This window comes from Lytechinus variegatus, chromosome 2 (genome assembly GCF_018143015.1).
Source record: "Lytechinus variegatus isolate NC3 chromosome 2, Lvar_3.0, whole genome shotgun sequence".
Lineage (NCBI taxonomy): Eukaryota > Metazoa > Echinodermata > Echinoidea > Temnopleuroida > Toxopneustidae > Lytechinus > Lytechinus variegatus.
In genome coordinates, this window is record NC_054741.1 from 17404691 (window position 1) to 17432285 (window position 27595).

At 37.2% G+C, this 27595-nt stretch overlaps 1 protein-coding gene across 3 annotated transcripts in view; it reads left to right on the forward strand.

The window, feature by feature from the left end:
• Positions 1-27595, forward strand: part of LOC447796 (G-cadherin) — a 70060-nt gene that overhangs the window by 25343 nt on the left and 17122 nt on the right. For 2 of the 3 annotated variants that reach the window (XM_041598550.1, XM_041598552.1), the window contains exons 3-23: positions 29-214; positions 902-1142; positions 1898-2108; positions 3689-3800; positions 5920-6312; positions 6806-7008; positions 8653-8923; positions 9826-10004; positions 10645-10982; positions 11779-11998; positions 12862-13009; positions 14023-14163; positions 14957-15237; positions 16142-16442; positions 18956-19150; positions 19656-19909; positions 20160-20416; positions 21031-21164; positions 21831-22073; positions 22979-23191; positions 25152-25175. In XM_041598550.1, the coding sequence (XP_041454484.1) occupies positions 29-214; positions 902-1142; positions 1898-2108; positions 3689-3800; positions 5920-6312; positions 6806-7008; positions 8653-8923; positions 9826-10004; positions 10645-10982; positions 11779-11998; positions 12862-13009; positions 14023-14163; positions 14957-15237; positions 16142-16442; positions 18956-19150; positions 19656-19909; positions 20160-20416; positions 21031-21164; positions 21831-22073; positions 22979-23191; positions 25152-25175 (4545 nt within the window). The remainder of the gene's footprint in view (positions 1-28; positions 215-901; positions 1143-1897; positions 2109-3688; positions 3801-5919; positions 6313-6805; positions 7009-8652; positions 8924-9825; positions 10005-10644; positions 10983-11778; positions 11999-12861; positions 13010-14022; positions 14164-14956; positions 15238-16141; positions 16443-18955; positions 19151-19655; positions 19910-20159; positions 20417-21030; positions 21165-21830; positions 22074-22978; positions 23192-25151; positions 25176-27595) is intronic. The other variant, XM_041598553.1, reaches the window with a different exon arrangement.

Here is a 27595-nt window from a genome sequence, read left to right on the forward strand (position 1 = left end):
TTCTTTCTTTTTCTTCCCAAATCTGCAGAAGTAAGTGACACTCTGGTAGTGACCTTTGACATCCAGGATGCCGATGACCCTCCAGTGTGGACCATGCCGGTCTATCCCTACATCACTGTGGTGCCTACCGATGCCCCTAATCAGGCTTGTATCTACAGGCTTCAAGCCTCGGACGAGGACCCAGGAAGTGAAATTACATTCTCCTTGGTGGCAGGTAGATTATGACTACTACAATACTACTATTGTAATGATGATGATAATGTAGATGATGATGATGATGATGATGATGATGATGATGATGGTGATGATGATGATGATGATGATGATGATGGTGATGATGATGATGATGATGGTGATGATGATGATGATGATGATGGTGATGATGATGATGCTGATGATGATGATGATGATGATGAGGATGATAGTGATGATGATGATGATGGTATGATGGTGATGATGATGGTGATGATGATGATGATGATGTATGTTTTTAGATCCTCAAAATTTACTCCCACCTCCAAACGAAATTCCTTGAAAACTGACTGTTGTATTTGAATTTTTGAGGTGTTTTCAATGTTCAGTAAGATAATAAAATCATTCAAGTCTTCATGAGTGTACTAACCAAAATTGCTTACTACTGGAGGCCGCCATCTTTATCAAGCAGAATTTGTCGACAAGTTATAAATCTAAAGTAATGTTGAAAGCTGGCATTATATGATCGGTATACCGATCTGTATAGACATAACAGCTCTGTCAAAGTCAGGTACATTTATGCTGAATTCATTGTAGAGTGCTCTTTTTAGAGACTTTTGACAAAGAGGTGTTATTTAGCACTACTGTATGTCAGCAAGTATACATGTACATGTAACTATCATTATTCTGTTGCATATTTTATTCACAGGTGACAGTGGTGCTTTCTCAGTGGGTGAAACGGATGGCTGCATCAACACGGTCGTCAATGCACAGAATCCTAACTATGAGGATGGAAGAGAATATGTCCTCAGTGTCAGGGCAACAGGCACAAGCAATGATTTCGTTGGAGCAGTTGATGGAACTGTCTTCGTTTTTGGTGGGTCACATCCACCCCAGTTCAGCCAAGAGGAATACTCTGCTTCTGTACGGGAGGCTCAGAATAATCAGATGTAAGATACAAGGGAATTCCACCAGAACAAATAGTTGATTTTGAATAAAAGAGTAAAATTATCCCAGCTAAATATTAGAAATTCCATAAAAATTTGATATAAACTCAAAAAGGTATGGCATTTGATATTTTTGCTTCATTTTACAAGACTGATGTTGCACATTCTGGTTGGCTTGTAAATAGGGAATTGATCACATCACCCACTCACCATTTCTTTCATATTTTTTGTATGAAATGTAATTTTTTTCTCCTTATTGTAAAGTGAAGCAAAATTGTTCCTCCTTGGAAATGTAAATTTTACCATTATAAAAAAATGAAGTTCAAGCAAGAGGATCCTTATTGTCAAATCTGTAAAAAAATATAACAAAATAAATAGGGAGTCAGTGACATCATTAACCCTTTCATTTGCATATCAATAAGTTGTGCATACAACTATTTTGTGAAAAATAGGCAACATTTTTAGATGTTTTAACTTACATATTTTATGTCCGATTTGGATGAAAAATTTCATTGTGCTTGCTTGATTTTTTTCTGTTGATTCAAATCAACTTTTTAAACAGTGGACGTGACCTATAATTATGCAGAATTTATGACGATTTTATTTCTATTCCAATATAATTTCTATAAGGTGTTATCTATGTCAGAAATTTGAAAATAAGTTTAATTTGCTCTCAGTATATCGACAGACATACTTTTTATATCATTATTTTCATTAAAACTCTTAACCATGATGAATGTTTGTTTGTTGTTTAATAGGGTTATCCAAGTAGAAGCCTCGTCTTTCTCACGAAACGTTCCCGTAACCTACTCCATCGTTGGCCCTGAAAACCGGCCTAGCCATACGATCAACGCCGACAGTGGCGTTATCACTCTGACAGAGGCGGTACTGGTAGAGGATATGCAGTCCTACTTCCTGATTGTCAGAGCAACGGAACAGGGAGGCAACCAACTCTCATCAGATGTTCGAGTATGTATCCATCTTTTTCCATGGTAGTCAGTGTTCGGATAGACTTGGCCTACTCGCAAATTGTTCATTTCTCAGATTGTTTTAAAACCATCATGGTTAATAACCACTTGGTCTAGTATTAGTTTAGTCTAATTGCCTTTTTGCCAAACTAATACCACACAAAACTTAGCAATGATCATAGAACATTTTTCTGTGATTGATTCCATTGACTACGCTGTACAATCAATCGTGAAAATAAGGCGTACGATCAATCGTTAACCTTTGTGTTACGGAACCCAGGGCTCCGTAACACAAAGGTTTGCGATGAATTGCAAATATGAGAGAAGCGCACTGATTGGTTCCTGGTCAGAATTTCATACCAAATGCGCGTGTAACGTTTATATTGATTGGTCAGTTCATTTAGCGATTGATCGCTAATCTTTGTGTTACGGAGCCCAGGTCTCATTCTCACTGAATCAAATTCTTAAATAACCAGATGAGCTAGTTGCCACACTTTGTACTTTATTTTCATTATTTTGCATTATTGTATATTTTGTCAATGAATATTTACTATCAATAACTGGGATATACTCATTTGATTTGGTCACACTTGTCACCTGTGTCTGTGATATGTTACAAAAATGAAGCCCAGAAAAATTGCGGTTGAAAATAATTATTAAGTGCTTCAAAAATTGAAATATAAAGTGACCGGAAACACCATCTTACTTTCATTCCATACACTTCTGTGTACTATTTAGGTGTCTATAAGACGCCTATTTACAAAATCAGGGTTTGCCTTGTCGTTTTAGCTTTTCATTCTCAATAATGATTGTTTTCAGGGTTTATTAGTTCTAATACATGCACTTGTGCACATATTTCATCTTGGTTTGAGAATTTTTTAAATCGGCTGCACACAAAGTTAAACAATACCTTTAAATGACATGATGGGCATAGCCTGACTGGAAATCAGTCTAAATAGTAAATGGGCAAAATGGCAATTAGACCTAATGGTTAGTAGGGAACTGGTTATAGTTATCCAGGATTAGACCATTTGTGTTGAGACTAAACAGCACTGGCATAAATTCAAGTGGTGAACCTCTTGTTCGAAGGGGGGGGGGGGGCTATTGTTTCATCCCCTACTTAAATGGTATGCATCATATATTTACACCCCTGTCAATCAGAAAGTAGACAGGATGGCAATTCACTGTAGTCACTAAAAAAAACTGAAAAAAATTAAGACTCACTATACAAGCGTGTTTCTGTAGGGGTGCATCTGCAGTCACTACTAGGAAAGCAGATTGATTTGCACTGAGATTGCTTGCAACCTCTGTATGTATTCATTTTTTCCCCCATGGTAGTCACTGTAAATGATGAGTTTTCTGTAACAGCAAACATCTCACATTTTTGTAAAGTTGTTAATCAAGCATTTTAATACTTGATGAATATTGGAATATTGTATCATCATGCATGTTTGTTGCTGACTTGTTTATTATTCTGTGGCGGAGAGCAAGAAATAATTGACCATCATTTTTGGTTTCAATGAAAAATGGACTTGCCATGGTTTGGAAGCAATCACTTCATGTTTTTCTTTTGATTTTCAGGTCAATGTAATGATTGAGGACATTAATAATTGTGTCCCTACCTTTGGACAAGAGATTTTGAGTTTCAATGATGTTAGCGAAACAACAGCTATAGGAGAACCCGTTGGGGAAGGTGAGTTTATAATTTCATCATCTACATGTACCTCGATATTGATGATAATTAATGTGCAATATTTATGTTGTGCTCAATATAATGTTTGCTAGCGCTGCATACTATTTTCCTGGCTTTAGCATGACTACCCGGATCAAACGTTCGAGTATTCAAGGAACTTCTTCATACTTGATACACATTTACTATATTTGGGTTGAGAGTTGCAAACTTGCCATGGGTTGTGAGAGCTGCGATGGGATTTGAGCCACGGACCTTGTTTAAAGTCCGGAGACCCACAACACCTGTTCACCTAATTCTATTAATCACAGTAAAAAAGGAGGTGTGGTTTGGGAGAAATAAAAACAAATGTATTCGAAAAGATGCCCAGTTGGTAGAGCGTTCGCCTCACAACCGGGAGGTCGGGAGTTCAAACCCTGGCTGTGTCAGACCAAAAGTCGTAAACGGATGGGGTTTGCTGCTACCCTGTTTGGCTTTCAACATTTTCAGGGAAAGAGCGGCTGCCGGACCCATAATTTTCGGGGTATATCTATTTTGAACAATAAAATACGGATTTTCATTTTTTGTCTCACCTGCGAAGCAGAGTGAGACTATAGGCGCCGCTTTTCCGACGGCGGCGGCGGCGGCGTCAACATCAAATCTTAACCTGAGGTTAAGTTTTTGAAATGACGTCATAACTTAGAAAGTATATGGACCTAGTTAATAAAACTTAGCCATAAGGTTAATCAAGTATTACTGAACATCCTATTAGAGTTTCATGTCACATGACCAAGGTCAAAGGTCATTTAGGGTCAATGAACTTAGACCATGTTGGAGGGATCAACATCAAAATCTTAACCTGAGGTTAAGTTTTTGAAATGTCATCATAACTTAGAAAATATATGGACCTAGTTCATGAAACTTGGACATAAGGTTAATCAAGTATCACTGAACATCCTGCACGAGTTTCACGTCACATGACCAAGGTCAAAGGTCATTTAGGGTCAATGAACTTTGGTCGAATTGCGGATATCTGTTGAATTCCCATCATAACTTTGAAAGTTTATGGATCTGACTCATGAAACTTGGACATAATAGTAATCAAGCATCACTGAACATTTTGTGCAAGTTTCAGGTCTCATGATTAAGGTCAAAGGTCATTTAGGGTCAATGAACTTTGGCCGAATTGGGGGTATCTGTTGAATTACCATCATAACTTTGAAAGTTTATTGGTCTAGTTCATTACACTTGGATATTATAGTAATCAAGTATCTCTGAACATCCTGTGCACATTTCAGGTCACATGACCAAGGTCAAAGGTCAATGAACTTTGGCCGAACTGGGTGTATCTGTTGAATTACCATCATAACTTTGAAAGTTTATGGATCTCATTCATGAAACTTGTACATAAGAGTAATCAAGTATCACTGAACATCCTGTGCGAGTTTCAGGTCACATGATCAAGGTCACAGGTCATGTAAGGTCAATGAACTTTGGCCATGTTGGTTTTTTTTTGTTGAATAACCATCATATCTCTGTAAGTTTATTGGTCTAGTTCATAAAAAGTGGACATAAGAGTAACCATGTATCACTGAACATCTTGTGCGAGTTAGAGTAGTATTCAAAGTCAGCACTGCTGCTATATTGAACCGCATGGTGCAGGTGAGACGGCCAGAGGCATTCCACTTGTTTAATCATAGTATTTCAGTATGCAAATAAAAACATGGGTTGAAGAGCACATGTTCTGCATAAAAATAACACCACAGATATGAACTGGCAAATTTTGATCTCAGGAATTTATGCCATAATTGATGCAAATTATTAATATATTTTCCATGTGTAAATAAGTAACAAACTCAGAGCTGTAATAGTAACTATCCTGAAATGTTAAACCAACTTTGGTATCATTATTTCTAAAGTGAAGATTCGTTTGTGGTTTCTGGATGTTGCATACTGCAGTGCCTAACTGCAACTGTACCTTATGCCGCATTGGTGAGGTGGTTAGATGCAGAATGAATTCAATTCAAAACAAGTGTAAAAGCTGCTAATATTTTCACAAGTTTTTTATGTCGCACCTGACTTGAATGTATGACATGTATATCTGCCTTCACAGTAAATCCTCATTGTAACGTTTCATCCTCAGTTACTGCTACTGACTGTGATGTAGGCGTGAATGCAGAATTGACGTACTCAATCACGACACCCAACAGCGGCTTCACCATCGGCCCCGACGACGGGGTCATCTCCCCAGCTGTCATCTTAGACTATGAGGAAGGAGAGCGTTACTACACCTTCGTGGTTGCAGCCACCGATGGGGGGTCCCCTCCGACTTCCGGCACCGCCACCGTCGTCATCTCCATTGCCAACGCGGAAGAGGCTCCTTACTTCACACCTACCTCTTACTCATTCAGAGTGGATGAAACTGCACAGGTCGGCTATGAAGTGGGGACAGTGTATGCGAGTGATGATGACGTGGGCGACAGTTTGACACTAGACATTCCCGATGGAGGTGGCCCCTTTGACATTAACGATTCTGGTAAATTCCTCTCCTTGTGTTACCGAGATACAGTATGGATCTTATTTTAATAGGATTCATTTCATTTTACATCTTGTTTTTTCCTCCTGATTTGACGGAGAATGTTCATGTAATGTTAACATGTTGAGTGCTGCGACCTTCAAGGTTTTGCTACTAGGTGGTTTTGGCAATGAAATTGTTTTGTAATTTGTCACGTTAGAGAAATCAAATCATCCATGTCATTTTGTTATGAAAAGAAAAAAAAGAGGCGTCTAATAGTATGTCTGAGTGGCGATCACAAATTTCATACGGGGGGGGGGGGTTAAATGCCCCCATTCACTTTACAGTTATTTATCGTACTCATTTTTTTACTTGTATATTTTCTTATGAGCAAAACTAGGTGACATCTGTACTTATTACACGATATAGGCTCATTGAATATCTCCAATGCTGAGCATTTTGTATAATAATCTCATTGGAAGTTTTCTTACCATCTGATCCTTTTCTTGTACAGGGGTTATATCCATGATTGCAGCAGCAACAGATTCAAGTTATACATTTGAGGTTGTGGCTACGGATCAGACAGGCAACTCTGCCATGGCATCTGTTCAAGTTTCTTTCACCGATCTCAATGACAATATCCCAACATTTCCAAATTGTGGAAGTTATTCAGGTACAGTGGCTGAAGATGCTGCCATTGACACATCTATCATAACGGTAAGTATACATACACTATCTGTTTAGACTTATGGTGTCCACAAATGGGGGAAAAAAGAGAAAATTTTCTTCTTTGGAAAACTCATAGAAATTCAGACAGTTTGGGAAATGTTTAATTTCTGTATTTGCATTAGAGGCATCAGCACAAGAGATCTCTGGGTATGGCTCCATAAGCTGTAGTTTGGTTTCCCCTTGCCTTCTTTAGGAATATGCCATTGCACTTCACATTTTCATTTGTGAATGTCTTCTGTGGGAAAATGGTGACTTCTTGCTATACCAAATCATCCAATACTCGCAGAGAAACTGTGCAGCACTTACATGAAGTATCAAACATGTACTTGCAATTACGTAAGGAATTTGTTGGTGTCCATCCAAAGAGATCTTCAAATGACAATTCAAAGTGCTAATTTGTTTCAAAAGGGAAATGACATGAAACAGCAAATTGAGGAGTGGTAGTGGTACACATTTTCTCAAAGCCAATTAAATGTGCTGAACTGTTACATGGAGCTGCCAACTTTTACTTAAAATCCATGTTTGTTACAAATTTCACACTGTTTTCTTCTGATATTTTTTAATGTAATCGTCGATGAACGTGCACTATTCACATGATTAACTGTACACATTTTTGACTCCGCTTGGTTCGAAACATAATCTGTTCATACGGGTAGTGTGGTCCAGTGTTTAGAGCATTGGACTCATAATCGCAAGGTTGTGAGTTTGAATTTCTACTCTGCCATTGTCTCCACTTTGATAAAAAGGCCTGAGAGTAATATTTGTTTTCTGTACGTCAGCCACTGTGACTGATTAAGCTAGACGTAAAATGTTTCCCAGGTAATCGGTTATATACCAGCTTGGCGTTAACCAGCAAAACGCTGTCCTGCCGAGTTCTTACGGGAGCTGCCATAAACAGAAACAGATTATGAAAATTCCCTTACTTCTTCCATATGATAATTTGTATCTGTTTGGTGCGTTGAATCTCGTTCGGATGGGGAGTTCATGTTTTAGTCTGAATATCATATTGTTCAATTTTCACACAAGGAAATTTTTCCCATGGCTCATTGTTTAAAGTCAGCTAAAGTCATCTTTTTGTACAAATGATTTTTTGTTTCACTTGTGAAAAGGTTCTTGAAGGGAAATTTCCTTTGAGGAAAAGATAACAGCAATCATTATGACTGTTGTAGTAATATACAGGGCCCCATTTCATAAAGACTTATTATGATAGCAAATGTACAATTTCTATATCAAATTTACTATTAGCCAGTCAGATTTGAGGATTTCATTAGATTTCAACTGTTATTGTAATTTTGTTGTTGTAACAAGTTATATGAAATCGGGCCCAGGTCCACTGCAAAGGGTTGGCCATCAGAAGCCCCTACATTCAACTTATGACGTGGAACAGTGAATGTGTTTGGGTAGAACATTTGACAGAAGGCCCATATGACCTACTGAAAAGTACATTAAATTTAATGTCATTTCAGCCATTCCAAACTCTGAGCATTCACCAATTCTTTAGTACATTATAATCAGCACTTAAAAATCATTTTTGTGATGGTATCTCTCCCAGCTCAAGCTCATGACAAGAACATTGGTGTGTTGGATACACCGATGTTGATAATGATATATACGCGCTTTTCTTTCTCACAGGTATCGGCTTCTGACCTTGATCAAGGATCAAATGCTGAGATCACTTATCAACTTGCTTCTAACACTGATGCAAACCAGGTATTCAAAGTAGATCAGGATGGGCTGATAACCACAAAGAAATTGTTAGATCGCGAGGATACTTCATCGTTTGTTGTGACCGTTGAAGCGGAGGACGGTGGTAACCCATCTCTCACAGGGTTCTGTACATTCTCCGTGGTGGTGACAGACGTGGATGACAACTACCCCGAATTTCCTTTTACTGATTATAAAGGTACGTGAAATGATGTTAAAGTATCGGTGAGTTTGCAGTTACGTTGTGTTTATTTTGCATTATGTGAGGTTGGTTACCTCTGTGATACCTATAGGTTCAGAGTTTATAGGATTTGAGGTGTCAAGAAACAGGTTTTACAGAATGCGAGAACAAAATCATAATGACCTGAAATAAGACATGTGTCAGGATATCAAAATTAATTCATATCATTATCATAATGGAATCGTTATTTCAACTTGTGGAATCAAGATGTCATGAGTTTTGCCTCAAAATGTTGGATCACTTTTAAAGTTAAGCAGATTAGCAAAGACAGATACCAGAGTGTGAGAACATGGGATGGAGAAGGAAATAGCCAAACACATTATGTCGACTTCAAGATCTGTTTCATTGAAGTGTATTCTATCACTTTGTACCCCTGCTGATATCTCACTACATTCTTGCTAATGTCTCGCTACAATGTGCCCTATCACCTTAAAGAGAAATGCCAGTAGTTGCAGTAAACACTGATTTCATGAGAAAGTCTGTTAACCAGGCTTAACTGTCGGTATATCATCGAGGATCTAGATCTGGTACAGTTACATAAACTGAACTTCGTGAAATCTTGAAATCTACGCTGAAAAATGTTCACGCTGAAGATCACCAACACAGATAAGCACACGTGGGACAGTGTATTATTATTGCTTTGAATGTCGGCCCAACGCTTGACCCGAATCCTATCCTTATTTGCTGATTTCTTAGCAATTACACAATTTCTTCCAGAATCCTTTGGCACATATGTTTTATTTATACAAACAGACACTTTGGTGATCATTTCATTGGATTCTGTACGAACTCATTTTGATATCGTTACCATTACTGGCATATACCTTTAATTTTTTAAAATTTGGATGTTGCTATTATAGCTTCAGTATTAAGCGATGCTCCATCGAATTCTGAGGTGGTTTCGGTGCCAGCCGACGATCTTGATTCATCTTCCACCCTGCAATACGACCTTGCTAGTAGTCAGGAAGAATGCAGGAGGTACTTCACCATGTCTCCTGCAGATCCAGTCATCATTACAAGAGGTGATTTGTCAGCCATCGTAAGTAACACTTCTTTCATGATGAATATATGTTTTACATTTGCTTGAAAGGGCGATGTGCACATGGAGATGCTCGTGTTCAGTCAAACATCTATTAGGAAATTTTCTGGGATAAGATAGTTAGCTCACCTTAAAGTATCCATGACCACCAAGGTTGACGTAGATGCCCTGTTGACTCTCATCAATGCCAGTATTATTTGCTTTGAAAATTTTGGAGCCCCTTGTAATTTTATTTTCTGTTCGAGATGTAATGAAGAAATTTGTCCTATGTCAAAGTGACACACAACCTCCCCCCCTTTCCCCGAACGTGGTCGCTGCTCCAGATTGATAGCGCCATCAGTCGCTAGTAGTGATAGATTGCGCATCCAAATTTTTTTTATTCATGAGCGGTGACGCCTCAACAGAGCACATTTCCTGCATTATACACAATGTACAGTGTACTATTATTTTTATTATGTCTGTTATATTGCCATAGACAATATGCATTGAGGATCCATCATTGCATCACAATGTTGTCAATGAAGAGCATAAACTGTGCTGTTGAGAAATGTCTGACGTGTTATTGATCACCGAACACAACAAGAATTAATTAATTGCAGGTCAAACATTTGAATTGCTTCTAACTAATATCTTGTTTCAGTCTGGAAATGATGTCAGTTGCATAGTGACGGCAAGCGATACTCTCCGTGAGTCCAGGGTTGATGTAGATATCTTTGTAAGAAGCCCAGATGACACCACCTACCAAGTGCCAACCTTCAGCAATACACCGTATCAAGTCACCATCAATGAAAACACAACGATAGGTGATGTCATCCTTCTTGTATCTGTAGACGGAGCACAGGAGGTTGGTTTTGACATCGTTCGTGGGTCACGTCCTTCTACCAACTCTGATGGAACATTTACCTTGACTACGCGTGATGATAACTTGCAGAGTGACTTAACCTTGGTAGAGAAGCTGGACTTTGAAGCTGTTCAGGAGTGAGTTCTCGGTTTCAGAGATTCTTGTAATACAATTTTCTTTTATTCCCAGCTCAATTGACACCTATAGCTGTGTTGGTCTACTTTAGAGCTGATCTAATTTTCCAATTGTCACTTTCCCTAATTCCCTAATCTATTTCCAGCTTATCTTACAACTGATGACCCTCTCTCATGCTAAATAATATATCCCTATGCAACTAACTTAGCACCTACATTCCAGTCATAAGTAACTTTATGAACGGCTTGATGAAACGCCCAATTGATATAAATTTACTTTTTGATATCATTTCATAATTTGACTATAAGTTAATGTTAGGTGAAGTTTGTATTAGGTCGCATAGCCATTGTGTAGCTGCTAATGTGAAAATCTTTTTTTTTTTGCCTTTCTTTATGGATATTATCTCACAGTTTGCTCATGTGTTACTGTCCGTTTTTGTGATGCTTTACATTATATCTCAATCCAGGGGTCCGTTTCATAAATCTGTTCGTAAGTTAAGCGACTTCAAGAACGACTGGTGAACCTTTCTTACAAGTTGACCCATCGCCATTTAACATTTTGGTGTATATACCATTCACCACAAGAAAGGATCACCAATCGTTCTTAAAGTGGCTCTTAACTTACAAACAGCTTTATGAAACACCCACCCAGGAATAAAATAATAAAAATGGTATTTTATTTCAAGATTGGTGTGAAGCATAAGCTGAATTCTACCAGTTTTTTACAGATAAAAGACATATATCCTTAACCACCAATTTTGATTTGAACCTTTCCAATTTTGTTTTTACACATTTTCAGATATGAATTATTAGTAACGGCCCAGTATGTTGGAGTAGGTCAAGAATTCATAGCACAGACTACTGTGACCGTCACGATTGAAGACTTTAATGACGTGGCACCAAAGTTTCCTGCCGTCACATTTTATGGAAACATTGCCGAAAACCAGCCCGTATCGAATTCGGACCCTATCATCACACTGCAAGCAACGGATGGAGATGTAACTCCAGAATTTAGCCAGGTTTGTCTTGTTATGCATCTGTTTTAATTAAAGGTCATGTTCACCCACAAATGGTTGAATCATGTAAAAAGGGAAAATCAAAAAAGCATAGAGCTAAAATTAGAGATGTGAAATAAAAAAGTTGTGACATATTAAAATTTCTCTTACATTTTTTCCCCACAAAACATTAGTATGCACAACACATTAATGTGCATATGAGTGGGTCCATGATGTCACTCTCACTATTTCTTTTGTATTGTAATGTTTAGATTTTATAATATTTCAGATTTGACTATCAGGACTCTATTCAATTACAATAGGTTACAACAATGGTAATTCCACATGTAAAGGGAGAAATGAAACTTCATCATCTTTTTTCAATTCCATAACTTGTATTATTTCTAGAAATTTCAAATTCATTTTATTTGAGTAATTGATATGTGATTAGAAACAAAATGATTTTTTATACACTCCTCTTTGAAATCATGGATTCTAAATTTTACGAAATGATCAGGATAACACCTTTGAATATTGAGTGACAGTGCTTTATTGAATAAATATGATAATATAATATTTTAATTGGGCTTGTAATAAATGGGCGAGACGAAAGACAGTCCCTGGAAAGATTCTTGCATGCAATTGCCCCATGACTTTCAACAGAATTCCATGCTCATTCCCTGAGTAATCTCTCATTTGGCAAAAACTAGGGTAATAGGGTAAAACTATGCAGGACTTAGTTTTACCATGTTTCGGAAAGTGTTGCCATGGTAATGGCATACATACAGCGGGGGTATTAATCACTATCAGTGATAGTTCTAGTTTTATTGGATTCTGTTGGAATGCATTGAGTGATTAACAAGAATGTTTTCTGTTCATTATTGCAGATATCATATAGTTTTGTTAACGCAGAGTCAGACTTCAGCATTGATGAGGATACAGGAGAGATCTTTGCTTTAAAGGTTTTTGATCGGGAAGCCATTGAAGATAGTAGTATTGCCCTCACAGTGCGTGCATCAGACGGTGTTAATCAAGGTACGTCTTCTATTCATCAATCAAAAGCTTCTTGTCAATTTTAGTTGCATTAACATATAAATCACATAGGCTACCAGATATTGTTTCTCCACAGATACAATGTTTTTCCCTTCTTCAAATTTGTGGAAAAAAAGGCGGAATCAGGTAAGAAATCACAAGGTGAAATAAATAAGGAAGATGTTGTATGTCCAAAATTTGAGTGAAAAATCACTGATCTGATCTAGTCCACCAATTCACCATTGGAATAGATGATGAATGGGCGAGACACAATCTGGCTATTGCCTTGTTCTTTTCTAATCCATCCTCCTCTCAAACCATGGCCGGTCATAATTCTTTGGGCTTTATTGCAGAATGCCCCGACATTTTGTGCCACAATAGTGTTTATTCTGTCAGTGTTTATTCTCTTTCTGCAACGGGCCCCTGGGGCCCGTTGCAGAAAGAGTTGCGTTTAAACGCAAGTAAAAAAATCGATCGCAAGTCCCAAATGCGCGCTGTTGATTGGTTGATTTTTAGAGTTGCGATTGATTGCAACTCTTTCTGCAACGGGCCCCAGGACAAATCAAGACTCATGTAGGGTATTCTGCAGTTGCTGCATACTTTGACTATGACCACCCGTCACCAGTCAGAAGGGCAACATAAATGCCAGGATCCCGTCTTACAAAGAGTTGCGATTAATCCGATCAAGTGCAACTATGGAAAGCCAGCAATGCCACCATGCTTGATCTAAATATTTTCCAGATATGATGTATTCTCATGCATTCATCAATGTCTTGACCATTGGGTAAGCACTTCTGTGTTTACAAAGGACATTGTGCAAATTTTCTGAAGGAAAATTATGATACTGATGGATTTCCATATAGTTGTGGTTGATTGGATCAATCACAACTCTTTGTAAGACGAGGGGAGGGGCTGGTTACCTGTGTGTGCACCACCTGTCATTTCATAAGGATCCAATTTGTAATGTAATTGATATACTCTTTCACCCGATTCTTGTTTTCATCTTTTGCCCCCAGATCTTGCTACAGTCTTCATCACCATAGTCGATGAGAATGACAATGAACCAGAATTTAATGGAACCTTTAGCTTTGATGTTCTTGAAGATGTAGGGATGGGTTACGATATTGGCACAGTAACAGCCACAGATGATGATATCTGTAAGTACTGGGCCCTGTAGCAAAAGTTACAATTAATTGTAACTGTCAGATTATGATTAAGTCCCCAATTTTCTGGGATACTTGAAACAAATCTAGGAATTCATAGAATGTTCCAGTTGGTCTTTGGCCACTGACATTTTCTTTGAAGCCAATATTCCACAGCCATTTGTAATAGCAGCATCTTATGCCCTAATATACAAAAAGAACTCCTGGTTACTTTCCCAAAATGCAACGTTTTGATCACGTAGTCTTAAGTTAATAACATTGCACTATATTCAAGTACCAAATCTATTGTTCGGGGGGGGGGGGCTAAAGCCTTGTCATCTTCCCCTTTGAATAGCATGATATCATGCATTTACACCCTTTGATAATAATAATAGTAATATAGCAGGCCTAATTATATAGTTGCTTATTCATTGGTACACTATGCATTACCCTGGCTTTAGCTTCAGAAGCTATAGGTGCCCGGTGCATTCAAGGAGTCAATCCTGCCAGGTATCCATTCACCTCACCTGGGTAGAGTGCTGCACAATGTGGTTACATTTCTTGCTCAGAGAAAATACACCATGGCTTGGGTTCAAGCTCCAGACTTTCTGTTCAATAGCTGAGACTCAGAAACATTAGACCTGAATGCTCTGCTTGATATATGTCTACTAGAATCAGAAATATTTATCCAATACTTTTTCCAACGCTAATACCACAGTACTTTGCTGAATCAAATCTTTTACTGGTACCAACTAAGTGTGTTCGATTGTCATTAAACCCTGAGTTCATTACTTTTCTTTGCCTGCAGCCGAGGTATTGGAGTATTTTATCAGCGGAGGAAATGAGGGTGGTGCCTTTACAGTGGACGCAGAGGAAGGTACCATCCGCAAGGCAGGTGTTCTGGACTACGAGGCAAGGACATCTTATGAATTGCAGTACAGTGTCAACGATGGTAAAAACGTTGCTACCACTACCGTTACAATCAATGTCCTCAATGTCAACGACGTGGCTCCACAGTTTGATCAGTCTGCCTACTCTGCTAGTGTGATTGAGGAAGATGACTCTAATCTACCAAGAATCTTGCTGTCGGTGAGTAAGAGGATTATTGATCATCTTAAAGGGTTTTTTTTATGGAAAACCCTGATTCCTTCAAAAATTGTTTTGAAACATCTGTTATAATCTTTAGTCATTTTTGCTTGATCACCGAGCACACTTATGCACAATTACAAATTCTTTTTTTCTGCTACAGCACACTGAAGATAGGTGGAAGAAGATTTCTTGGGGGGGTGGTGGTCTAACCAAATGTCTCTTCTTTTTCATCTGCATTCATCTTCTCTGTCTTTGTTCTAAAAATAATTTGACCCATAATGTATAAGTAACAATCTTTGCTCATATGTATGTATGTATGTATGTATGTCAGGGACCCGTCTTACAAAGAGTTACGATTGATCCAATCAACGCCATAACCTTTATTTAGGGGTCACAGGGCCAAAAGGTTTCAGCAGTCATTGTACCAGTATTCGAAAATAATTAGTTCTTGAGAATCATGTCACAAATCAACTTCAAACCTTGTGCCTGATTATGTGCACAAATTTCATTATACAAATATCCTGATTAAAATGATGGCTGCTATTGTTTCAAGCAGTTACCTGCTTATTATAGCTGGCCCCTGCATTTTTACCCACTTTACTATTTTACGTGCTTCATTTATGTATTTTTCAGCCTTATTCATTATTTATATTTTCGATTGTCACACAAAAATGTACTCATTTATGTCATTGTTATTGTATCATTCTATTTTCATTTGTTGATTTATGAATAAAATGCAGAAACTCCTACAAAAAAAAGAAAAAAAAAGTGCTATCTGGTGAATGGTCGCAGAGCTCATTTATAATTTGTCTCGCCTGCATGGTGACTTGAAAGATATGTGTCCGTCCTTGAGAATAGATCGGTAAGTAACCTGGATTAAAATGCTTTTATAACTTATGTGCAGGTTGCTGCCACTGATGGAGATGCTGATGCAGTAGACGATGCAGTAGTGTATGGTTTGGTAGGGACTGGGGCAGGAACCATATTTACAATCGACAGTCAGACTGGCAATATTACCCTAACTCAAGCACTGGACCGCGAGGAGATTCCCACGTACAACCTGGCTGCAGTGGCTACCGATGACAATGGAAACGGACTTACCAGCTACGTCGATGTCACCATCGAAGTGGAAGACATCAATGATAATGCCCCAGTCTTCCCCGATCAGGAATACGTGGGAAGTGTAGAAGAAAACCGCCCGCCAAGTAAGTTGACTTAATTGCTATCCAGAATTCTGTTCATTATTCAGGTTCTAAATAATTGAACATGTTTACACTTGAAGTTAGCCTTACAGCCATGATATAGGCCTAATAAAGGCCTAATTCTTCGCTCCATGAAATTGACAACATTAAACTCTTCAAATCTTTCCTCAAAACTCACTTGTTTTAGCAGATGTGTAGTAATTAAGTAATTAGCTTTAATTGGATTCGGAACTAAAGTTGCTACCCTTGGTAAATTATTATTAGGTGGTCTGTCATTTATGACAGATCACCTTTTAATTTCGTCAGAATTTTCTTTTTATTTCTTTCTTTCTTTCTTTCTTTCTTTATTTTTACGGATTTTCTTGTCGCCAAGTTATCTCAAAATAGACTTGATCAATTTCATTGAATTTCATGTCATCTATAGGATCTGTCATGGACACGTCAAAATAAGCTTTTCAAGGTCATCACGTCATGATGACGTCATCTAGGCGCCATTTTGTAAAATCACATTATCAATCACATCTCCATTATCAATTATCAAAAATCAATCAAATTTACATCACATCAACTTCAGGTCAAGGTTCATTAGGTCATGTCATTAGAGGTCACCTGGAGGTCACGACGCGCGCGTACGCGCGCGTCAAAATTTCAAAATGCTCAAAATCACTTTTTGACCAAACGAGAGTACGTTTTAGGTCATTCTAAGCATTTCAAAAATTTGCGCGCGCGTTTCCGCGCGTAACGCCTAAACGCAACACAAAATCACCGTTTTTTTTACATCATTTCATTGATAATAAAATTCTGAACAATTTGATACCTTGATCAACCTTCTACGACCATTAATAACGAAATTAACACCCGTTAAAGTTTGCAGCACGTGTGCGCGCGAGCTCTCACTATAGGCCATATATGGGCAAAAACATGCCTATTGAAAATTCACTGTAGCTCTTTAAATAATCCGTTGACCCCCAATTTTTTTTTCATATATCGATAGAGTATGAGTTGTAGATTTGATTTCATGTCATCAATGTCCCTAAATTATATTGTGACGTCATCAAAATGGCGCCTAAACTAAAAATTTCATTTTTTCAAAAATGACGTCATCAAATTTATGCAAATTTGGTTGTAACTTCTCGAATATAGATCGTTTTTCGCCCACATTTCGATATGTTGTAGTTTAGAATGTACTCTTTCTCGTTAGTAAACATAATTATTCGTTTTGAGAAACGCATCATTGCGTAAAACAGCGATGAAAAGAGGCATGTCATTTTTCCTCATTTTGCGTGTAATCTCTATGGGACATGACTTTTTCTCAAAACCAGATTCGACATTCCTCTATTTCGTGAGCCATATCTCCATTTTTTCTTGTCAGTTTTCTTTAAGCTTTTAGTATGTTGTAGCTGAGATTCTAAGCTTTCGGAAGTGTGCCCTTTATTTTTTGATCAGATGCCGGGATCATGCCCGTATTTCACTTGCAAAATTGGACTTGTAATTCTCAAAATTGCTTACGTGTATTCTCTATGGGGAATATCGTGGCTTTGACTGCTTTCTAAAGGGCGCGGGTTCGAGTCCTGGGGTGAACAAGATGAATTTTTTTTTCACTTTTTTTTTTCTTTTTGCCACTTCTTACATGATCCTTTATGATAATTAAAAGGTATAAAAGTTTAAATTTAGCAAGATAAAACAGATTATAATTGCTTTTTTCATATCACATGTATTTTGCGTGTAATCTCTATGGGACATGACTTTTTCTCAAAACTAGATTCGACATTCCTCTATTTCGTGAGCCATATCTCTATTGTTTCTTGTCAGTTTTCCCTGAACTTTTAGTATGTTGTAGCTGAGATTCTAAGCTTTCGGAATGTGCCCTCCATTTTTTGATCAGATGCCGGGATCATGCCCGTATTTCGCTTACAAAATTGGAATTGTAATTCTCAAATTTGCTTACGTGTAATCTCTATGGGGAATATGCTAGCTCAATGGATAACGCATTTGACGTGTTCGTCCGTATTGCTGACGTGTAGGTCCGTGTTGCTGACGTGGTGGTCCGTGTTGCTGACGTGTAGGTCCGTGTTGCTGACGTATTGGTCCGTGTTGACGACGTGCTCTGCCGGCATGATCCGTGTAGATCCGTGTGAAGCTGCCGTGTTGATGCCGTGTTCACAGTCATCTGGGGCAAAACTATCCCGGACCTCCCCGGATCATGCCGGCATTGCCGTGTTGATCCGTGAGGTATAATCATCTATCTTGTATGTATCTGTTTGAAGATGTATGTCTGACGATTGTCATCACCACATCAATAATCACATTTAGTAATGGTCAAAACTTATTCTTAGGATGTCTACGATCAAGATTATCAATGATATCTAAATGATTTATTTCATACATCAGCCGACACTGAATGACAAATCATGACAGACCACCTAATTCGTCCGCATGACGAATTAAATTCTAGTTATTTTTATTGTTGTTGTCATGACATTGTACTTATTATCACTTTACATTGTATTGAACAGATACCCCTGTAGTTGCTGTGGTTGCGGAGGATCCAGACACAGCAGATGACCTGATGTACTCTTTCCCCACTCCGAGTCCCGACTTCAACATCAACAGCCAAACTGGACAAATCACCACCGCAAGACAGTTTGACAGGGAGACCCCTCCTTCCGAGTATGAAATAGAGGTCCAAGCAACCGATGGCGTTAACACAGGTCAGTGTATGATGTTAATACAGAAATGAGTTCTATTGTTATAAATGGATTATATCTAACATGTAGCATGTGACAATAATTTATCTTTTTTTTTGTGGTTAAACTTAGTTTCAAATTAATGTGGGTTAGTTGTTCATTGTAAGAAATCTTGAAATACTAGTTTCATTCACAAAAGCATGCTTTGTCAGGATTTGGTTTCATATTCTGTGGAACATGTAAACACAAGTACCCAATGGTAAGGAAATATTCAAAACAAAATCTGAGTGACTGGACTCAATTTATTCATACCCAATTTTATTGCAGAGACATGCAAGTATAAGCGAATTATCTAATTTCTTCAGGGATTAGTTAGTTGCATGAGGGGTTGTGCATCACATTATGATATTGTGAATAAGTAATGTGGCTGATTGAAATATGATATATGAAATATGGTATGAAAATAAATAGTAATAGTCAATATTTAGAAGCGTAAATAAGGATATGTAAATGTTTTGCCTGAATACAGCTAGTACAACGGTCACCATCAGCATCGATGATGTGGACGATAACAAGCCCTCTTTCTCTGAGGATGTATACCCTGATGCCTCTGTCCTGGAGACGGAACCCATTGGGACAACCATCACAACCGTCCAAGCTATCGATCCTGACGTCGACTTCAGAGACGCAGTAGAGTTTTCAATCAACAGCGGAGACCCCGATGAGCTATTTAGGATCGTTGCAGATGCTGCCACGCTTCAAGGTCTCATTCAAGTCAATAAAGTATGTTGTTCAACAGTTCCTTCATATTCAAGGCATTGGTAATCATTGATCTGACTTTTTGACATTGCACTACCAAGTCAATGTTTGGGGCTTCTATAAAGTTTGCGGATATCATGAAAGTGTCTGCAAGAATGAGAATAAGTTAAAAAATAAATATTTAAATTCCAGCACTGTTTTTTTATCTCTAAATGTTGTTAACTTATGTTTTAATTATGCCATGCATTTGTTTTTCTTTGATTTGCAACAACAGGAGCTAGATTTCGAAACATTGGCTACCAACGAATTCACGTTGACCGTTGCTGTTACGGATTCTCAGGGACCTACAGACTCTGGCCGCCCTGAGACTGCAATCGTCAAGATCATTGTGGAAAATGCCAATGACCTTGCTCCAGTATTTGATCAAGATGTTTACGATGGAGACGTGTCAGAAGATGCTGCCATCAACTCACAAGTAGGAACCTTCACCTTCTCTGCAACCGATGGCGATGAACCAGGTGCAACGTTGAAGTAAGACAAACATGATTTTGACAAGCAATTGCAAATTTGGTCCAAGCATGCATAGATAAGGGACAATGATCTGATTAGTTGTGAGGTCACAGGTCATTAGACCTGGAGGTATCTCATTCTCGAGTAAGCATATGGGGGCAGCAGTGATCTGATAAGGTTTTGGGGTCATGAGGTCATTACAGACCCAACAATATCTTGTACTCATGATAATTAGGAACCATTTGACCATTTAGCCTCAAACTGGACCCTTGTATGCATTCTCAAATTTTGGTGTGGCAATAATCTGATTAGATTTGGAGGTCACGAGGTCAAAGTTCATACATAAAATTATCTTTTTTTCACATTGAAGAACTGTGTGATGAGGGATTAACGTCATCCTTGCTTCATGTATGCATGTGAGTTACAATGATCTGTGTGGGTCAAAGGTCACATGATCATTACTGCATTTGAATTTTTTTTTAGAGTTGTTAAAAGTTAGATTTGTGGTAAATTCTTTGTCTGGCAATGGCAGAAGCATAATTGTTGATTGCATGCAGTTGAGAATTCATTTAGTGTTCTTCCCTTGTTACCTACCTTCAATGTGATATTCATTCCTGTTTTTTTTTTTTTTCCAGTTATATTATTGACCCCACCACTGATCCAGATGGCCAGTTTGCCATCAATGAAAATCAACAGCTCATCGTTGCTTCTCCCCTCGATAGAGAGACGGTAGCCAGTTACGAGCTCAAAGTATATGCTGTTGATAATGGTAAGTTCCTGGGGCTCAGCGTGGCGTCCTGAAAATGAGAGATTACTTTTTTTTTATGCATCTCATCTTTGCAGATCACCTTATTCTGACATTTTAGGAATTTTTTCTCTATAAGGGCAGTCTAGTTACGTAATGTCCGCTTGCCTTTGTAAAAACTTGGTGTGATTTCCAGATGTAGTAAAAACCATAACCTGAACTGGAAATGAACAAGATATGGTTCACCATATGGTCAGCCCTGGAAAGGACTGTTGGGAAAAAACATTGTAGGAAAAAAAAGAAAAGGGAAGAGGCGGAAAAATTATAGTTTTCAAAGATGTAAAAGACCCCTTATGGAAAGCTGGTAAAGAGAAGGACTATGGGAGAGAAAGAGAGAGAGAAGCAGACAGACAGAGGAAGGTGTATTTTTCTTGATATATAGTTGAATTCTGGCTCATTTCAGGAAAATTTATGCTCATATACAGCTCAAATGCTTGACTTGAAGTCCAAAATGCACACGTCTAGTCGGTTGAAAATCAAATAGCATTTTTAGCTCCGCGGCAGTCCCCTGATGAGGCAAAAATGATGGCAAAATTAAGTGACGAGATGATTAGAGACAACCCAGTATCCCATCTCGGAAAAATCATTCCGAGAGATCATTTTCACTCTTTCTGTCCCTTGCTATCCCAGGTGAGCCTCCGATGTCGGGTACTGCGACCGTTGCCGTAACCGTTACGGACGTGAATGACACGCCCCCTCGTTTCGCGCAAGACTACAACCCATCGGTTGAGGAGGGCCCCATTGAGGCTAACGTGGAAGTGGTGAGTGTCGAAGCTGTAGATGATGATGACCCACCATCTGGACCACCTTTCCTATACAACGTGGCACCGCAACCCAATGACTGGACTACCTTCTTTGATATAGAGGGACTGGGTAAGCATAGCTGCCAACTTTGAAATATAAATTTGCATTATTAGATAGATACGACAGGAGTACGAAAGCGTACCCCAAAAATATGAATTTGGGGCTGAAAAGAGTTCAAGTAGCTGTCAATTGGGTCTTTATGCTTTATTTATTAGACTCCTGCACGTATGTTTTCACATCGTGCTTCTTTCTCGGTCCTATCTTCAACTGATACGGTCAACAGTTCACTGTATACAACACATGCAATTTGATTTTTTCTTGCAGAAATATCATAAAGCCCCCATATTTGACAGTTCTGTGACCTTTATACAGCTTCATCTGCTGCTTTGCATCGTATCGTGTTTCGAAATAACCATCAGTTTGAACAGAGAACTTGAAAATAAGAAGTAGTAATAAGAAGGTTGAAAAAAATCATACAGACCTTCTCCAGACCCTGTTTAGATCCAAATGCTTATTGTCCAACCAACAACTTTCACATTTTTTAGTTATTTCAACTGCATTCATTTGTATAACAGGAGGCAATGCTATTTTCTAGCTATTATTTGTGATCACCCATGAAAATTCATGAATCCGTGTAATGATATGTAACATTATTCCATCTTAAGATTCTTAAGGGATCAGGTTGAAACAAAAATGCTCAAAATGTGCTGATAATGAATTCAATTGTTTTTAATATGATTATGTTTGTTTGGTACTGAAATATACAAACTGTTTTAGGGCTTGTCTGGCATGGCATCACATTTTAGTTGGTTATAATTTATGGTAATTTCAGGCAATGATTTTTAAATCATTGCTACTCTGTCAGTGAAAATGATTTTGCTTAAATCGTTCTTCGGCTTAAAAGCGTCAGTTTGATATATTGAAGTTGTGTGTTGGAATTTAATTTGTTTCGCAACTTTGATTCATCTATCCAGGAACCTCTACCAGCGGAAGCATCAGAGTAAGCACAACGGGGTTGGAGATCGACCGTGAAACGCATCCATATTTTGATATCGTATTCCTGATCGCAGAAGTGGGCACACCAGAAGCATTGACCGGTACCCAGACGTTGACCATAATGATCTCTGACGTCAATGACAATCCACATGTAGCGATCACCAAGGATATCCTGGTGTATAGTTATGAAGGTAAGGTACTGCGTTGGGTTGCTACTGAGAAAGATACAATAGTATTATTTACTTTGCTTGATCTATTGTTGTGAAGCGTGATGTTACAATTATGGTGTTGGTGGTTGTGGTCTTCATGTAGGGGATTTTGATGATTAGGAAGCCAATGATGAAGATAATTCATGATGTATGAGTGGCAAAATAAAGTATGAAAATATTTCAATGCGGATCCCTCCCCCCCAAAAAAAAAGTTTGCAGTTGTCTGCATAACATGAGTTGCAAAGTAAATTATTGAAATGTGGATCTCCATATGGATATGATGATGATGAGTATGATGATGGTGATAATGATGATGAAGATGTTGATCATGATACTGACATTACTGAGAGCAACAGTGTTGATGATAAGGAGGATGATGATGAAACAGTGATGATGGAGATGATGATTATGATCAAGATGACAGCTGTAACATGATCTTGTAGAAAGTATGACTGACAAGTATACAAGGTTGAAAAGAGACATAGTATCCATTATTACAAAGTAATCATTTGTTTCAACTGATTTGATTTTCGAAACTAAACTGCTGAAATAACCAAATAAAATGAAAAGAGCAACCAAATTTCAGCTTGATTGCATTGCTATGTGCATGTAAAACCAAAAAATATATGTATACAATATGCAGTCGTTTTTTTTTAAACCTTTGCTCCAATTTTGTATTTTTTTGATGGACCATTCTCTGCTTCTCCTTATTTTATTCTCTTTCTAAGACTGCTGAAAAAAAGAAACTAGACAAAATACCTTTTTATAGACTATATACATATTTTAATGCCCATTTTGACTTTATTAGTAATGATAATGCCCTTTTAGGAATAAGTCTTGCATTTGGGGCATTTTTATTATTTATTGAAAGCAATAATGTGATTCATAAAACCATACCATTTCCACCCATTAAGCTTTGCATCAACAGTTAATAAAAGTAGCACTGAAGAAAGTGCAATCCAAGCTTCTTTTTTTAATTCCATCTAAACTCCATATTACATGAATTACAATGAAAGGCCAAGTCCACCTCAACAAAATATGATCCAAATAAATGAAGAAAAGAAGAAAGAAAAAAACACATCAAATGTGAAAAAGACATTTATGACATTTTAGTGTGTTTGCTTAATTTCACTTGCTTTTCCTTGATATGAAAAAAAGGAATTGTTGATTTTAACCAATCATTATTTCCTTTCTGATTTATTATATGAAATATTTGTATTTCTTTTCTCAATTTTAAATGTGAAACAAGGTTTAGTTCCTCCCTGAACATGTGAATTGCTATTTAAAAAAAACCTATCGTAATGTGATAAATTTTTAATGTTCTGTTGAATATGATGTAGGGATTTCATTTGACAACACTGGCTTTCTCATTTCTAACCTGTGTTGTGCATGTGATACTGTTTTGTAAAAATAATATCCAAACGTATTCCGCATGCTTGTTTGATTAATCTATTAAAATCACATTTTTTGTTGGGGTGGACGTGACCTTCGGCAGTATCATACTGTGTAACTAATAGTCGATTGATGGATTTATTTTAATTTGTCCAGTGGAAATCAATTTGTTATTTATATTGACATCTCTTTGTTGCAGAGATCATTTTTTTAGTCTAACTAATAAGAGAAAATGTTGCTCATGATATATATTGTTTCCCCTTAAAATTGTAAATTTTTCATCGCAGTTTGCTTTTTAAATTTGTCAGTCACTTTTGTATTCCCTGTAAAAAAAAAACCCTCTTGAAACTGCTTCATTCCTTTGCATTGTCATCATAAACACATCATCATTGGTTTTTACTCATTTCAAACTACTGGTACTAAATTCCATTTTTAAGTCCGGTTAATCCATATTGGTTTTTATAATTACCATTTGTTTGTCAGGAGTAACATTAATAATTACATTTGTTTTTATTGTAATTATCTTGCTATTTAAACGCGCCATTTATAGGTGAAACCCCTGAGGTATCCCTTGGTATGTATTATATCCATTCTATAATCGTCTGTAAATAGTAATTTTGTGAACCCACCTATTTGTGAACATGAACCCTAACTTAACATATCTTTGGCCCAGCAATAATCCAGCATTACACAAGTCATGCCTGAGCCTTTTCTGTAGCCTTTCCTGAGCCATCACCCAGCAGTAACCCATCCTTACTTTAGTGTTAACCCAGCCTTGCCCTAGCTTTAACCCATCCTTACCTTTGCCTTAACCCATCCTTACCCTAGCCTTAACTCATTTATTAATCTTTACCCTAACCTCGACTCGACTCCAACCCAAGCATGCTGGTTGAGGCATGGTTTGTCCAACATACTATTCTTTACTATATATATTGGCTTAATATGTTAAAACACTTTGAATCACAATTTGAAAGAAATCAAAAGAAACATAACAGAAGTAAATGAAGAATCCTTCCCTTTAAGTTGTGTGAACCATAAACCAATGGGAGTGTATTATAAAGCTGTTTGTAAATGTAAGTTACGCATAATTTTACGTAGCTAATAGCCTGATCTTGAGTGCCAACTGCTAAATAATCCCATGAGATAAACTTGAAATCTGGATCATCTTAAAATGAGTTGTGATTGATCCCATCAACCAGAACTATGGAAAGCCAGCAAGGTCACTATATATACTGCATATTTACGAGTACAAAATATTTTCAAGATACATTCATAAATCCATTATCTTGAAAGTTTGGTGTGCTTCTCTTTGTTTACAAAGACACTGCAAACTTTCTCTAGAAACTTTCTCTAGAAAAGAGAACTATGACACTGATGGATTTCCATACAATTGAGGTTGATCAGCTCAATCATAGCTGTTTTAAGATGGGGTCCAGCACTAAATAGATTTTAATTCTTGTCATTAAAAAAGGAATCTTAATGTATCAAAGATTGTCTGAATTTGATATGGACTAAATGAAAGTTAGTCATGAGGGTATTGACACTGAAAATTATATTCACAAGAACAGGTTACTAGTTACATGTAAAGTTTTGCATAACTTATTGATAGCTTTATAAAACAATACTAGGTGTTCTTTTTAAAGTAAGATCATTTGTGAAATTAATGTATAAAAATGGTGATGAAATTAGCATATTAGTCTAGACTTTGGGTTGTTTGTATAAACATGATTTTTACTGTAAAATGAGTCATATCATTTGGAAGAAAGATGATCAATCATGATAATCTCTTAAAAGTAGCAGAAAAAAACCCCCACTATTTTCCCGTACAGTGTATATCTAACCCTCAACTGTATAGAATCTTCTTTGCTTCGTTGTATGTTTTGCACGCACCACTACCAGTCCATTCTTTTTTAAGTCTTTCACAAGTCTGAGTTTGTAGACATAATATTCAAGTGCTTGTTTGGTGAGAATATCTAAGAAAAATTGTGATGGGAAAGACTCTGTTTATGAAGGAAAAGTCAGACTTATGAGGACTTATCCCTGAATTAACCTAATACCCCTACTCATCTGAAGCATTGTATGTTGCATTAGTTTGTTTGTGTATAAATCAGCTTGCATGAGTGTTACTGTGTGTGTGTGTCGTGTTGTGTTGTACATATGTTGTAAAATCTTCTTGTGTAATTTGTTGATATACAATATCTTTTTCATGTGTAGTTTGTTCATATTATAAACCCTGTAACCTGAAGGCTTAATCAATTATTCAATTAAACAAATTGTTTTAAGTCTATGGCATACAATTTGATCAAAGTTGAAAATCAATGAAAAATACAAATTGTATGCATTTATGTTACAGGGTTTGTAATAGAGTATGCTTCTACATTTTTCTTTCTTTCAGATTAATTGTAATTATTTATTTTTCCAGGTTTCATTTGAGTGTGTTATATTTTCAGAATAATTAAGCCTATATACAAGAAAATTTTGATGAAAAGTCTCCAAATGTAAAGTTCATTTAACTTTTCATTTCCACATTTGTTAAAGATGATGTCGTTGCTGCCACCAATCATATCATGACAGCATCATCATAGATCAAATATTTCATATCTAGATTGACTAAACTTTTCAATTTCATGTCTGTTAGTATCCTTAAAGAGTATGATTCTAAAAGTTTGAATGAATACCATGATTTCTATTAGTCACCATTATTCATTCAGCTTAAAACTCAAATCCTTTTAACTAATGTCTTTGATACTCTATAACAATATTTGTCAACTTTGTAATAGTCTCAACAGTGTCATGACACATTTGTCTGTCCATTCTTGTTTAAGTTTTGTTGTTTTTCTTCTTTGTTTTTAATTTATTTAGTGATTAAAATACTTCTACCTTATTTGGTTTTCTACTTTGGTTTTGGTGTAGTTTTAAAGTAGCACAAATCAAGTTGCCTGACCTAGCTCCAACACTGAATAAACCAATACAAGTTAGTCTTTAGAAAGCTCA